General features: G+C 35.2%; 1 protein-coding gene across 6 annotated transcripts in view; it reads right to left on the bottom strand.

The window, feature by feature from the left end:
• Nucleotides 1-15164, bottom strand: part of LOC134663742 (trithorax group protein osa) — a 91562-nt gene that overhangs the window by 23739 nt on the left and 52659 nt on the right. For 4 of the 6 annotated variants that reach the window (XM_063520211.1, XM_063520208.1, XM_063520212.1 and 1 more), the window contains 3 exons: nt 12336-12455; nt 9701-9992; nt 7468-7754 (listed from right to left, as the gene is read on the bottom strand). In XM_063520211.1, coding sequence (XP_063376281.1) covers nt 7468-7754; nt 9701-9992; nt 12336-12455 — 699 coding nt within the window. The remainder of the gene's footprint in view (nt 1-7467; nt 7755-9700; nt 9993-12335; nt 12456-15164) is intronic. The other 2 variants (XM_063520213.1, XM_063520210.1) reach the window with 1 other exon arrangement.

Below are 15164 nucleotides of genomic sequence, written 5' to 3'. Positions count from 1 at the left end.
AAAAAAATCAGATTGTAGCTAAGATACATGGTTCAAACCCCGACAATGCCAGTTTTTTTTTATTTTATAATTTTAGCATTCTCTTTTGAATTATTTTAAGCGTATGTTATTCTTCGAAACTAAACTTACGTGAGTAAAATATTTTCAGTATTTTAATTATTTTTTAATAATATTATGGGAAGATTTATAAAAGTATTTTTATTTTCCGATTTCAAAGGATATAAATAATGATTAAAATAATTAAAAAAAAGTCATGCATGAGGCTAATTAGGATCGCAGAATAGGTATATAAGAAGTCAACTATCGACGAAGTATAGCTGGTCAAGCAGATCTTGTCAGTAGAAAAAGGCGGCAAATTTGAAAAATGTAGGCGCGAAGGGATATCGTTCATAGAACATTTGAATTTCGCGCCTTTTTAGGGTTCCGTACCCAAAGGGTAAAACGGGACCCTATTACTAAGACTTCGCTGTCCGTCCGTCCGTCCGTCCGTCCGTCCGTCTGTCACCAGGCTGTATCTCACGAACCGTGATAGCTAGACAGTTGAAATTTTCACAGATGATGTATTTCTGTTGCCGCTATAACAACAAATACTAAAAACAGAATAAAATAAAGATTTAAATGGGGCTCCCATACAACAAACGTGATTTTTGACCAAAGTTAAGCAACGTCGGGAGTGGTCAGTACTTGGATGGGTGACCGTTTTTTTTTTGCTTTTTTTTTTGTTTTTTTTGCATTATGGTACGGAACCCTTCGTGCGCGAGTCCGACTCGCACTTGCCCGGTTTTTTTACTGACAAGATTTGCTTGACCAGGTATAAAATAAGTTTCCAAAATTTTATTGAAATGATATACCTACATGAAATAATCAAATACAACACATTTACTTAAAATAACTTTTAAAATAAGGCATATAAAATTTCCAAAAAGATGAAACAAAATAAATAAATAAATACAAAAAGAAATGAGTCTTTGTTCGTGGTTTGAACCCTGTCATGCTGTTCAACTTGTTAGACTTATACTCAGTAGCTAAAAGCCACTAGACCATTTGACCATAGTAGACCCGGGCGAAAAATGCCTTCTTATTTAAGTAACCCATTACTGTCAAAAATATCAAGTTTGAATTGATTTGAAATATAATTTTTCATTGTCGAGTTATTGACATCCAAACGTTGCGAGCATGTTGTACTTTAAACCACTTGGCAACGTCGCACGGGGAATTCTTCTGAAAATGTATGTCCTTTTATATTTTGATATTTATGGATATATGAGGATTCTTCTACTTATGTTGCAAATTGATTAAATTATCGAGAGAAAAATGCTAATGCAAAGAAAACAAGAAATATCCGTTTCATTTCTCATGCTATTGATTCGGTTAAATTGTGTTCTAATGTATGGGGAAGACAAACTAATTATAGCCAGCCTTTTATGAATGTAGTATGATACCATAGGGTATGGTGCTTTACGCACACTAGCGTCCCTTCCCCTCCCCCTGACGCAACCCCCCCTTTTTGCATGAAATATGTCCCGGTACACAGTTTTTTACATTTTTTGAGGAAAGAATATATTTTAGGAAAAAAGTGTCAATGAAAGAAATAATCCTTAATAAATTCTTAATAAAAAAGGTCATATTCATTTTTTTTATATCATGTACCTAATTCATGTATTAGCTTGTCAAAATTCGAAATAACATAGTTTTTACTTAGGGTTCGAAACTCATTTATTATACACGGTGTAACATGAGGAAACCGAATAATTTTAACAGCGTATTCCTGATCACATTTAGAGACAAAAATGTCCTATAAACTTTTTTGAAATTCGCCTAGTTTCAGAGTTAATACCAATAAAAAAAAAACAAGTTTCTATTGTTACATCCAATCCGCATTGGGCTAGCGTGGGGACTATAGCCCAAGCCCTCTCGCGCATGAGAGGAGGCCTGTGCTCAGCAGTGGGACGTATATAGGCTGAAATGATGATGATTGTTACATAGTTCAAAACGCCTTTTTGATGGCGATGTTGTTACTATGGGATTTAGTCTAAATATCCTTATTGATATGTCAAAAAGTGACAATTAAGTAACACGTTGCAAAAACTATGTTTACCGAAAAAAAAGTAAAAATCCATGTTAACTGACAAGTTTACCAATAACATTTACTTTTTATGTACATACATATATACTCAAAAAATTAAAAAATTGCGGCCAAGTGCGAGTCGGACTCGCGTTCCAAGGATTCCGTATATTACACAATTTTTAACAATGTATTTTTTATTTTATTTATTTATTTATTTAGATTTTTAATTCAGGGAACAAGGCCCATATTACAAATACCTTACAGACTAACATACATATGTATTTTATAAACTTAAAACTAAACATTATTTATGCGAAACGTGAGTGAAATCTTTAAAAAATCCGTAGGAGTCGGATCAAAAACTGTAATTAAGTCCGACTCACGCTTGACTGTACATTTCTAATAGGTTTTCCTGTCATCATAGACCTATTTTATGTATTTTTTCAAAATTTTAAACCTAGTAGTTTCGGAGATAAAGGGGGAGGGGGGAATAGTCATTTTTTGCCTATTTTCTTGAATAACTTCTAAAGTGTTTATTCGAAAATTATAAAAAATATATATTTGAGATCCTTACAATAAGCTCTTTCATTTGATATGTAACATGATATAGTTTGAAAATTTTTATTTTTTAATTTTTTCATTTACCCCCCAAAAGTGGCCCCCATGTTTAAAATTCATTTGTTTACAAACTTACATATGTGTACCAGATTACAACTTGATTGGTCCAGTAGTTCCGGAGAAAATCGGCTGTGACAGACGGACAGACAGACAGACGCACGAGTGATCCTATAAGGGTTCCGTTTTTTCCTTTTGAAGTACGGAACCCTAAAAACAATAAAAAAAATTGTTTTCGGCGAAATTGACCTAAACTCATACAAACATTTTTTCCTTCTTTTAATTTGACCTCAGAAATAAAATCTTTCGCATTTCTTGAGGACACCTTGTATAATAAGTGTTATAAAATGAATATATAACCTTTTTTACTAAGAATTTAATAAGGAACTATTTCTTTCATTGACACTTTTATCCTAAAATGTATACATGAGGTCAAAAAAAGGAAAAGATGTAATATGTGTTTAGGTCAATTTCGCCAAAAAAAAAATTTTTTTGGTTTTTTTTTTAATTTTATGAATGAATTTGTATATAAAAATTGTCACTTAAAATGGTTTTTTTTTTCGTAAAACTTAGTTTTTGTAAAGTGTTACTTGTCACTTTTTGACATATCAATAAGGATATTTAGACTAAATCCCATAGTAGCAACATCGCCATCAAAAAGGCGTTTTGAACTATGTAACAATAGAAACTTGTTTTTTTTTTATTGGTATTAACTCTGAAACTAGGCGAATTTCAAAAAAGTTTATAGGACATTTTTGTCTCTAAATGTGACCAGGAATACGCTGCTAAAATTATTCAGTTTCCTCATGTTACACCGTGTATAATAAATGAGTTTCGAACCCTAAGTAAAAACTATGTTATTTCGAATTTTGACAAGCTAATACATGAATTAGGTGCATGATATAAAAAAAATGAATATGACCTTTTTTATTAAGAATTTATTAAGGATTATTTCTTTCATTGACACTTTTTTTCCTAAAATGTATACTTTCCTCAAAAAATGTAAAAAACTGTGAACCGGGACATATTTCATGCAAAAAGGGTGGGTTGCGTCAGGGGGAGGGGAAGGGACGCTAGTGTGCGTAAAGCACCATACCCTAAGGTATCATACTACATTCATAAAAGGCTGGCTATAATTAGTTTTTCAAAAAGCACAATTTGACCGAATATATGAAAGAGGGTCATTGTTGTTGTAAAAGGTGTGCAGGAAATGATACGTTTCTGCACTAGAGCAGTTTAGGTTCCAATTACAAGTACGATTTTATTATTCTTTTTACAATAAGCAATTGAAATTTGGGTATAAATGGATTTGTTATACAATTTCCATTCTGATATTTGACTCCCCATTCCATAAATTACTTTTGGCCAAATTGTTAATTGAAAATACCTACTCTCAAAAATACCTACTCTCAAAAATACCTACTATAAAAATGTATTTAAAAAAACACATGCATTTTACTTTCCTCGTATGCGAAATGAAAAGTAGAGTGTTTTAACTCGGGTGATAGGCAGCATTTTTGAAAAAAAACCAGGCAAGTGCGAGTCGGACTCGCGCACGAAGGGTTCCGTACTATAATGCAAAAAAAAACAAAAAAAAAAGCAAAAAAAAAACGGTCACCCATCCAAGTACTGACCACTCCCGACGTTGCTTAACTTTGGTCAAAAATCACGTTTGTTGTATGGGAGCCCCATTTAAATCTTTATTTTATTCTGTTTTTAGTATTTGTTGTTATAGCGGCAACAGAAATACATCATCTGTGAAAATTTCAACTGTCTAGCTATCACGGTTCGTGAGATACAGCCTGGTGACAGACAGACGGACGGACAGCGAAGTCTTAGTAATAGGGTCCCGTTTTACCCTTTGGGTACGGAACCCTAAAAGTATCATCTACTAATGTTATTGTTATGCACAAGCAGAAGATATTATAGAATCTTGTTTATTTACAAGAAGATGACATTTTTCTCCACATACCTATAGTAACAGCACCAGTCATGGGACATTTAAGAAGAAATTTGGAGTATTTATGATATTTCCCTTATACATGTAACTGGTCTACCGCTTAGCGTGTTAAAAGATGAAAGTCCTATCCGTCTTTCATGTTTTAGGCGTGTTGTATCAAAGATATTGCAATGAGTTTCCACATACTTAACAAATTAAAACTATGTTTTTTTCTTCTCCAGTCATGGACACCAAAGCTCCAGTAATGGGCCCCCAGTAATGGACGTGGATCCAGTAATGGGCCCCCTATAATGGACATTGCTCTATCAGTATAAAATATTGAAATGGGGTATAAGTTATGGCAAAAAAATCAATTTTTGGTATAAGCTTTTATCGATGAATGTATTTTTCTTTCCACAGCCAATTATTATTGTATTAGATCCATCGAGACAATTCTAATATACCTAACACAATTAGTTAGGGTTTATTTCGATAAAATTCCCATGGCCACCTCCTGTCTCCATCATAAGATCAGGTCGATGTTATCATATATAATATTGCATTATCATCAGATTTGCATACTTAATTACGTACTTACAAAAAAATTCAATTGTATCGGAAATCGAAAAGTGGCTCAAATTCAGTTACCAAAATTTGACCCACACAAACTAACAGGGCAAGTTAAATAAAAGTTTGGAAAAACGATATTAATTTATGCGAAGTCCGAGAATACCTCCTGGTTGACGTATTTCGTAACTACATTTTACTTCTGTATTGTTTAAACATGAAATTATGCCATGGCAAGCATTATAATGTCAATTGTCCCATTATAGGAGGCATGCAGTTTTACAGCTCCTATAATGGGATTGGGCCAAATACCACTATTTTTTTTACATCTGTGGAGTCACAACATAGTGTGTTGTATACATTATCTCATGGTAAATGCAATTAACAAAACACATTCTAGTTTTCATCGAGTATTAATTAATTAAAATTTAATAAATTAACTCACCTCTCTTAGCGAAGTTGTTAAGAATTCGTAGTGGTATTTTTTTTCAGTGACACGACAACTTTTGGGTTGACGCCAATTTCTTAAAAAATAACCAAATTTAATGAAACTTTAAATTGAAACAGCTCTAAGACTCATATTTATGATAATATACAGACAGTGTTTATAAACTATTTTTAGATACTTATTTTAGAGGATTTGTGGTTTTTTGTCCCATAACTGGTTCCACGTCCATTATAGGGTCCACTACTATATATATTTTTGAGAAAAATATAGCTAGGTATTTTAGTTTAAAAATCATTGTTACAATAAATATAGGCTTTTCCAGAGAACATTTACCGAAACGAAAGCAGAATTCACAAGGGTTTTCGGTGGACGACCGTAACGCGAATGATTGTTTGGACTGACCTTTCTATAAATATATTAATGTATTTTATTGTGTAATAATCATAATAATTATTAAGTTATATTAAATCTGGGAATGAAATTATATCAGAAAGGAGATTCTTAAATGAGTAGGTATACTCGTAACATGCTTTGTGCATTAAATATACCTCCCTCTATTGAGTGAAAATAAAACAAAATACACAGGTAATCTGTGTTGCGGTTTTAAAGTGCCATCTGTTACACCTTTGACAAATTAAAAATGATTGCTTGTCAAATGAAGTCGCCATGTTAGAATTACACCGATACTATAAGCATCACTCACACAAACAAGCAATGAGGCAAAATTTTACCAATATTCAAAGGCTTTTTTCTTAATAATTTTAATCAAAATCTAGTATTTTTTTACGTTCTGCGAAGACAGAAATATATATACTACCCAAACATTACATATACAAGTGAAGAAACCCTATATAATAGGAGCTAGGGTGCCAAGAAAGTTGTATGAAAATCGAGCAAGGAGAACCACCTTAAATCCTAAATTTCTTTGCATTAGACATTTTTCTATACATATGGCAATTCAGTGAAACACTATAACAGGCTATTAAAAACAGTAACAACAAGAGAAGAAAATAGAATATTGAAAATTACATTTTAGCAATACTAAAACGTAATCGACCCCTTATCGCTCAACTACACCAGAAATAAATTGCAAAATAATCGATAGTCATACATAACCAACTAACGTCGACATAGGAAGCCCTAGTGCTAATCTCAATAGGCACGTAAATTTATGAATTGGTGCTACTAGAACTATAAATAATGTAGGTCAATTTATTGAAAAGTTGTTTCTATGTTGAATACATTAGGTTTACATATACACAATACACATACTTGTGTACTCGTTTACGTTACGTTGAACGTACTCGTTTACGTTAGGTTTTTAGTTTGCAGTTCAAGTTGAGCGATAGTACGACACTGACGGCCAGCCTGATTCCTGTCTTATATTGATGTCGAATACCTGTAGTATACAAGCTGTTTAAAAATATGTGGACGTGGATGCACAACCAGATATTTAGGCCTCTCAAGATCTAATGGCGAATGAAGGCTGCGTAGGACGTTAACTTTTATTAAAATACTGCTTATTCCTATAGGGAGCGTGCATAGACTGGATATTGCGCGAAGTGTAAATGTCAAGTTTATGCTTCCAACGTAGCTCACAAGATGGCAGAATCTACAATGGATAAGAAAACGAACGTGAATTGTAGAGGGCAACACTTGCTTTGGCGTGACACTTCAATGTATAGTTCATGTTTCCGATTCAGGCCACAAGATGGCAGATCCTCCAACGCGCACTGCCCCTAAAGAAATATACACGAGATTACGAAGAGAGTTTCAAGTCGGACTGTGAGTCTATTGTGAACATGTCCTTAAAGTCTAGTTAATACTTACTCAGCGTCGTCTGTCCCATTCGAATTCTGGATGGCGAGTCGGGCTTGAATAGCTTGAAACTTGTCACTATCTCCAGCGGACCAACCAAAACTTTGTATATTTTTCAACAAGGGCTTTATTTTTGCATGATCCCTAGCATGCAACAGTGAGAAGATTGACTTTTTGTATAGCTCGGTTCTGTCCTGCAGAATGAAGTCTTTAATATTCTCGGTTACACAAACGATTTTGCCTTCTGAATTAATTTCCAGTAAAACCCAACCAAGACTGCTCGTGTAGTGCTTTAGAGCCTGAAAAGAGAAAATATAAGTTGTTACAAAAATATCCAATTTAAAAAGATTGGACAGTGGACTAAAGTAAATATTGGTACAGATATAAACATTTGAAGAAAATGAGAGAAAGACAGTAATTTCGGACTCGTTTTTTAAATTGCATTTCCATTTAATTTTCGTCAATACAATAAGTTTTCACAATACGCATCTAAAATTATTGATATCAAATAATGTTTAAAAAGCAAATTCAATAGATAGTCGAAAATAAATGACTAAGTAAGGCAACATAACCTAACTGCAGCTTTGCGCTAAGTGTGAATTCGCTAGGTATTTGAAAAAGTATTCCCAGATGAAATTTTATTCTAAATCTGAACATACGAGTAGACTAATCCAAGTTTACAAATACTATTGCAAACTACAGCGCATGATCGAAGCATGTCAAGTAGGGCCTGAATGTCACTTCCACCGGTATCTTTGTAGTCCATCGAAATATATTTCCCGATAATCGATAGCGGTCGTGACCTTGCCTACCCTAAATACAGACTGGAGCCTCCACAATTTAATACACAGACACTCTCTAGGTCAGATGATTACCGTACATGTTGTAATGTAATAAGTATTTTTCCCTGTACTGGTATAGTTAGCTTTATCGGTCATCTTGATTCCCGAATGTTTTTAGTGTTAGTTTGTATTACCTAACAAATAAGTGGGTGTAAGCTGTAAACTCGCGTATCCCCATGACTCCACCATTTTGAAAGAGTTCCAAACTGAATCGTCATCCGGTTGCGTCGCCATCAAGATGGCAATATTCAGTCATAGCTAAATTATTTTTCTAAGACTCGCCCTGCAAGTCCAACTTACGAAACAGAATATAATATTTTTTTTTTTGTGATTTCTCTATTTATTAGGTGTTTGGTAATAGACAATTTACCCCACAACTTGAACTGAGCTCCACGAACTGGGTATATGACGAGTAAGCATGACAGTTTCTTTTCCTTTTTCCTGTTTAGTCAACATCTAAAGCCGAACCGTGTCCCGACTTGGATCCGAGGAATGAGCAAGGTAATATTGTTCCAATGGCATTCGAAGAAAATAAAAATGAGTCGCATAATACAAATAGGTATCGGTAACATGAAGTCCGTTAAACAACGTCAGTGTAACGCATGCCTCTCAAGTGCGTGGCAAATAAAACCGCTTTTAATCCTAGGTTTCCTCTAAGCGACCATGTTACTTAAGCTACGAGGCTATCCGCCTGCTATGCGGCATACGCTAACCATAGAGGGAGTATTGAGTAAGTAATGCCACATGCATTTACAGATATTTTATTTAGGAAAAAATTGGCATTATGTATTTATAGGTTAAATTGTTACTCACAAGAAATTAATTAAGAAACTTTAACCAATTTGGTAAGTGGCGTACTAGAAGAGAGGCCTATGCCCAGCAGTGGGCGATAAAGGGCTGATATGATGATGATGATGATGAACCAATTTGGTGCGCGGACCAATCCTAACTTTTTATGTACAATAATAAACGTGTACTGTGTATAATTAGCACGTGGCATCAAATAGTGGAAAACAATAAGATTTAGATAAAACACATGATAAGAAGAAAGGGAGAAGAGCAAAAGTGTGCCCAATAAGTTAAACAATAACAAATGAGATTAAAGAAAAGGCTGTAAATTCCTGTGGTACCAAAAGTTAATTAGTTTAATTATGATTACCGACCACGGTTAGGTGCCACGGGCCCTAAGACCCAGAAAAAGCTAGTTGTCCGACCGTCAACGCCCAATCCAATAGCGATAGCAATATCTAGTTTTTAATGAAATGATATTTTGTAAATGTAAGAAATCGCCAACCCGTCGTTATTCACTGCGAACAATTCTCGCCCGTGAAAGAAAACCACGCCCATGCACTTCCAGCGCGCCGCCGATCGGACAGCTGCGCAATGTTGCAAATAGTAAGTACCTCAATAAGTGTAGTGGTCTCAGAGTAGTGGTGTCCTGGAGGCGGCGGCTGCGGCTGCGTGGAGCTGACCTCCCCCGCCTGTACGGGCTCGAGGCGCGCGCGCAGCGGACACTCGCCGGGGCACTCGCGGCGCCGGTTCAGCACCTCCTGGATCTGGCGAGTGGCCTCGCGAACGATGCCGTTCTTGTCTGGCTGTTTCACCTCCGCAAGGCACGTGCCCAGGAGCTCTTCCAACTGATTTATGGTCTCGTTCTCGAGCTCACGACGCCGTTTCTCGTTGATACACTTATTTCTGGAAAAGAAGAAGTGTTGTTAGATATTGAGATATGTACAAACTTGCGCGAATCATGCGGAAACGGAAGTTGATATTCAAACATTCAACATTCTCAATACTAGCTAAACGTACACTTTACATATATAAGTCATTCCTTAGAGTAAACGAGAATATTAAGTAACGAAAATCGAACACACGACAGCTTTACCACTTAAGCTGATGGAGCTTACGCGGTTGCATCGATTATTTTCGTCTTTTCACACCCTTAGGCAGGCGTTTAGACACATTCAGACTAAACTATCTTAACGGGCCCTAAGGATGGGAATACCTGTCCAATTTCTTGGTCCACTGTCATTACGGCTCACTCTCTCATCAAGCAAAACATACATTGGATCAAAAAATTAGACAAGTGGAATACCCCCCTTACTGTTACGTGGTAATATTAAGTAACAATCCGCAACCCTATACTAATCATGTTTTTTTCAGCAGGACCGTCTGCTATGATATTACGACTTCATTGTTATATTATTAGCGTAATATCAAAGGTAGGATTCAAAACCTATGACGACCTAGTATTAAAGTATCTAAGTAGAGCACTACGCGATTTTAAAGTTACGTTAAATAAAATAATTACTTCAATAGGCCACGCATTATTTAACCAACATATTTATATAGCGACCATTATCTGGTTTCTTCCAACAATATACTCCCTACGGGTACGTTGACGTTATTAAACTCATTTGACTTGTTTCTGGGTAAACTGTTCTGTTGATAATTAGTATGCGAAAGATAAGTGGCTCTTAGTGTGCTTTGACTGGTATACGATATCCTTGGAAGTTGTACTGTTAGTAACTAGATGCTAATATTACTTTTATTCAAAATTGAATATTATGACCTGAACCCTTCTTTTTTTTTCGAGTGTTTGGAAATGGAAAGAAAAGTCAATAACATATATGCTACAATTACTACTTAACTGGTAGAGAATGCCTTCTGGCATTAAGTTCGCCTTTTGTACAATTTTTACTGTGCAAAAAAGTTTAAATAAATAAATAAATATGCACTTAATGAGAGTTTCACATTAATGCATTAGGCCACTTGTCTTCTGTCAAGTTTTTAATTCAAATGAATAAACTAACGAGATCTTCTTTCAATTAGCGAATGGATTGCTCCATGTGAGAAAACTGCTACAAGTGAGAAAAAAAGACATATTTAGAATTAACTATTCAATTATCCTTGTAGGTAAGAAACACTAAGAACTAACCTAAATTTCTGTCAATAAAATAAATCATTCGAAGCGTCATATCAAAAATTTAATATTCAAATTGAACGTTCACGCATTTATATGAAATGACTAAACAAGTCTGAGCTGCGTCCTGACGGCCAGGCCAGTGTTACGAGGCCGACCGCAAAACCGACCTGCGGAACGTCAATGCGTATGAAAATTAGCGTTTTAAAAACAACAAATTATAGTAGTAAATATAATTGCTGAGACCCAAAAAGATTATTGAGCTTTTTCAGACGCAGTGGTGCATTAGTGACTCCGACTCTGACCGAGACTTCAAACTAAACTATGGACCGGTAATTGCAGAATTTAATATGAAGTCTTGGGATCCTGGGTTTATATTAACAACTAAACTAAATACCTTACAAACATTTACATGTACATAATCAATAACTTAATAACTACAATATAATTGAGCAATGGGATCCTATCTCGTCGCATAATAATTGATTGTTATAATGTAATGTTACGCATAAAATTCATTTCGCATATTTTTTCTGCAGCTGAAACAGAAAGTATTTTCGAAAATATTTTGCATAGGTTGTGTAGAATAGGGTGGGTAGGTTAGGTTTGGTTTGTGTTATAATTTTTCTGAAATGTTAATATTTTCAGCACAATAACAATTATGCGAAATGAGTTTTATGCGTAACATTACATTAGGACAATCAATTATTATTCGACCCAATATGGACCCTTGAGCAATAAACCAAAAACGTCCAACCACGTCGAAGGAAACCCGTGCCCAAAACGCCACGCCGTCATCGGACGTCGAATAAATGTTCATGTCTTATCATCTTAATGCTCTGTAGTACTATCTACTGTTAATTCTTCATTTACTTCTAAGCTTTTACTTTGGTAACTATTTTATACCAGTCGGGTATACAGTATTTAATAGCGCGTAGCGTCTGGGGCACATAATTTTTGCTTGACAATTGATGTTTCATGAAGAATTTATAGGTATTGAATGTATTGATCTATGGGAGTTCTAGTGGAATGTAATATGAATATAGCATGTTCATGATGGCAACCCTATTGTCGGTGATGTATCGGTGAACGAGCACTTAACGCTGGATACGTACACTTGCGACTGTGGTTTACTGTCTGACTTTCTCTTTATCTTCTTAACCGGCGCTGTCACGCTCATCTTGCCTTGCATCCCCCTCCATGTGTCTCCCAGTTGGAGGTCACAGGAATCGACTCTACGGAAGCAGCAAACAAACAACTTTTAAATTAATTATCATTCACTATTACGAAGCCACATATGCGTGAACAAGAGACGAAATAATAATGACGGCTACCTCTATACAAATTTGTGTTCCTTCGAGATACACAGCTTGTTACAGCGTCACTTTAGCGAGATTTAAGGAGGATAATAAATATCCTGGGGCTATTCCATTTGTCCCGCTTGAGATTTACCGGCGAACACTAGGTCAATTACATACAGTTCACCGGTAAATTCAAAGTGAGGACATATGAAAATAACCCTTTTTATTGTTTTTTTTTTACCTCCGTTTCTCTTATAACACTATCTAGTAATTAAAGTATCAAAAAGCGTTATACATAATATGTTTAAGTTAATACATAATATTATAGTGTCACACAACATATCTACGTCTTGCTAAATTGACGCAATGTACAATAATAGGAACATCACAATTATATGGATACTTGGATAGCAGACTAATATTACTCGTCCCTGCTTAACCAAAAATGTAATAAAAGCATATTATCTAAAACAAAATGTAAGTGTATAACCATAGGCTCGACTTTCTTCAATTAGCCCGGCCTTCTCTGCACATCAACCTCGATAAACATTTACAAGAACACTTTATGTTTTGATTACTTAAGTACACAATGAGCGTGACTCATGATCACAACGTGTTTAACATATGCAGCATTTTTTCTTACATAATCAAATTGTCAATATGGTTGAAACTCGGCATGATATAAATTAGTTAAACTACAATGCGACACATGTCTTTTCCCAGATCGCTTTAATTGACGAGCCTAATCGTTACATTTGAACTTAACACTCAGCAGCTCATATGTAGTGATATAGACATACGTCATATTGGCTCATTTAGATATTTCTAAATCATACGCCGAAAATCAAAATTTAATGTTACCACAATAATAAATTGTTTAATTTTTAATTCATAAATTATTTAAACGTAGTTTAAGTTACTTTGTTAAAAATTATAATATGCGGTCTTATGTCGTCGCACTAACATAATATTGATTGATGCACACTTGTTTTTATTATATTTTAAGTTTGTTATACGAGTCTTGTGATGCATCCTCTCTTCCGTAGGTATAGTAATGTTTATCTCAACTCTCTCAACAGCTACTTAATATGTGTAACCAAATATCAAATTTCCGGTTTTCTGCTGTTTTTTATTTTAGGATCAACTCGGAAGGTACGTTTTGTCTTTTGTCTGCTGGCAAGAGGGGTCGCCTAGATTTTGAAAATATTTTACCACACGATACGTCGAAAATTTATAACGCCTGTGTCATATCATAATAGACTGCCGCTTCAAAACTTTAAAAACCAAGTTTTACGATTAGCTATCACATTTTACAATAGTTTTGCTGTACGATTGAATTCGAATACTTTTGAGCAAAAAGAGAAAGAGTTCCGTTTAGTTACGTCACATTTTTTCCTTTAACAATCTGGTTGTCAAGTGATTTCACGGTCTCGCTTCGCCTGTCGTTGAAGCTAATTTTATGTTAACTTTGCTGCATTCTTCATATAGAATAGAATAGAATAGAAATACATTTATTTATGACAAACAAACACAGATGACAAAAACATGTTGACAAATATACAATGTATAACATTTAGTGAAAAATGCCATAAAGGTATCGTAACATAATCAATAATATTAAAGAATCTGGTAGTAAATTAACTAAGAAATCACTACAATGATTTTTTTTTTAAATAAATATTTTAGTAGATTGGATGGCACCTTTTTATATGTAATTAGTGTTTTTCCTGCTTAAGGGTGGTATTCCAGCTATGTGCATTGCGTCTCACTCTCTCATTAAGCAAAATGTGAGACGCAAATACACACTGGACTATGATATTGGACAGATGGAATACCATCGTAAGTAATATGTGGCTTTCCGACAGAGAAGTGTCCTTACGCACATGGAGCATAGAATGTGATGGTACCATCGCCCACACTGTTAAATGTACAACGGTGGACCTTATGCCTTTTGTTATAAAGTCCACCGATGTACAGTTAGAAGTGTGGCTGTGTGTACAAATCTTTATTAAATAGCCGGTAATAAATCCGTTTGTTCCGACGATTACCATAAGTTAATAAGAGATACATCAACTAAATAAATGACAATCAAAAGTAATGTTCACATTGCGGCGATATTCATCAAATGCCAAGTACTGAACAGAACTGGCTGGAGCTTGGTGCGAAAGAGAGACAGGGCTAGCCGGCGAATGACGCCTACCGAGGAGCCCCACTACGCAACCTCACTGCGACGGCCGCGCAACCTTGAAATAATAATGTACGGAATAACAACAACGCGCCATAAGCGTGACCAGAAATAGTACCTATATAAAATACTTCTTGAGAATTTTGAAGCCTCTATTCAAATCCTCTTCCTGTATCCTGTGTTGTAACATCAAGTCCCCACCAACCAGCGCGCATGCGCCAAAAGAAATCCCAGGTAACGACAAATACAAAAATAACGTAGTCTTTTAAATTCTAATTAAGCACTCACCTTCCCATATTGTTAACGCCTTTGAGTAACACAACCTACCGCAAATAAATTCAGTTGACACTCGCATTCAAATGGGTGAAAGTTGGTAGTAGCCGAAGGTTTCGCTTTTTCAATCGTTACTCAACGCATTCGTCACCCGTCCACGTACATACGTTGAAACGTAAGGCAGA

Source organism: Cydia fagiglandana, chromosome 4 (assembly GCF_963556715.1).
Source record: "Cydia fagiglandana chromosome 4, ilCydFagi1.1, whole genome shotgun sequence".
Classification (NCBI taxonomy): domain Eukaryota; kingdom Metazoa; phylum Arthropoda; class Insecta; order Lepidoptera; family Tortricidae; genus Cydia; species Cydia fagiglandana.
This window is presented reverse-complemented; position numbering and strand designations above follow the sequence as displayed.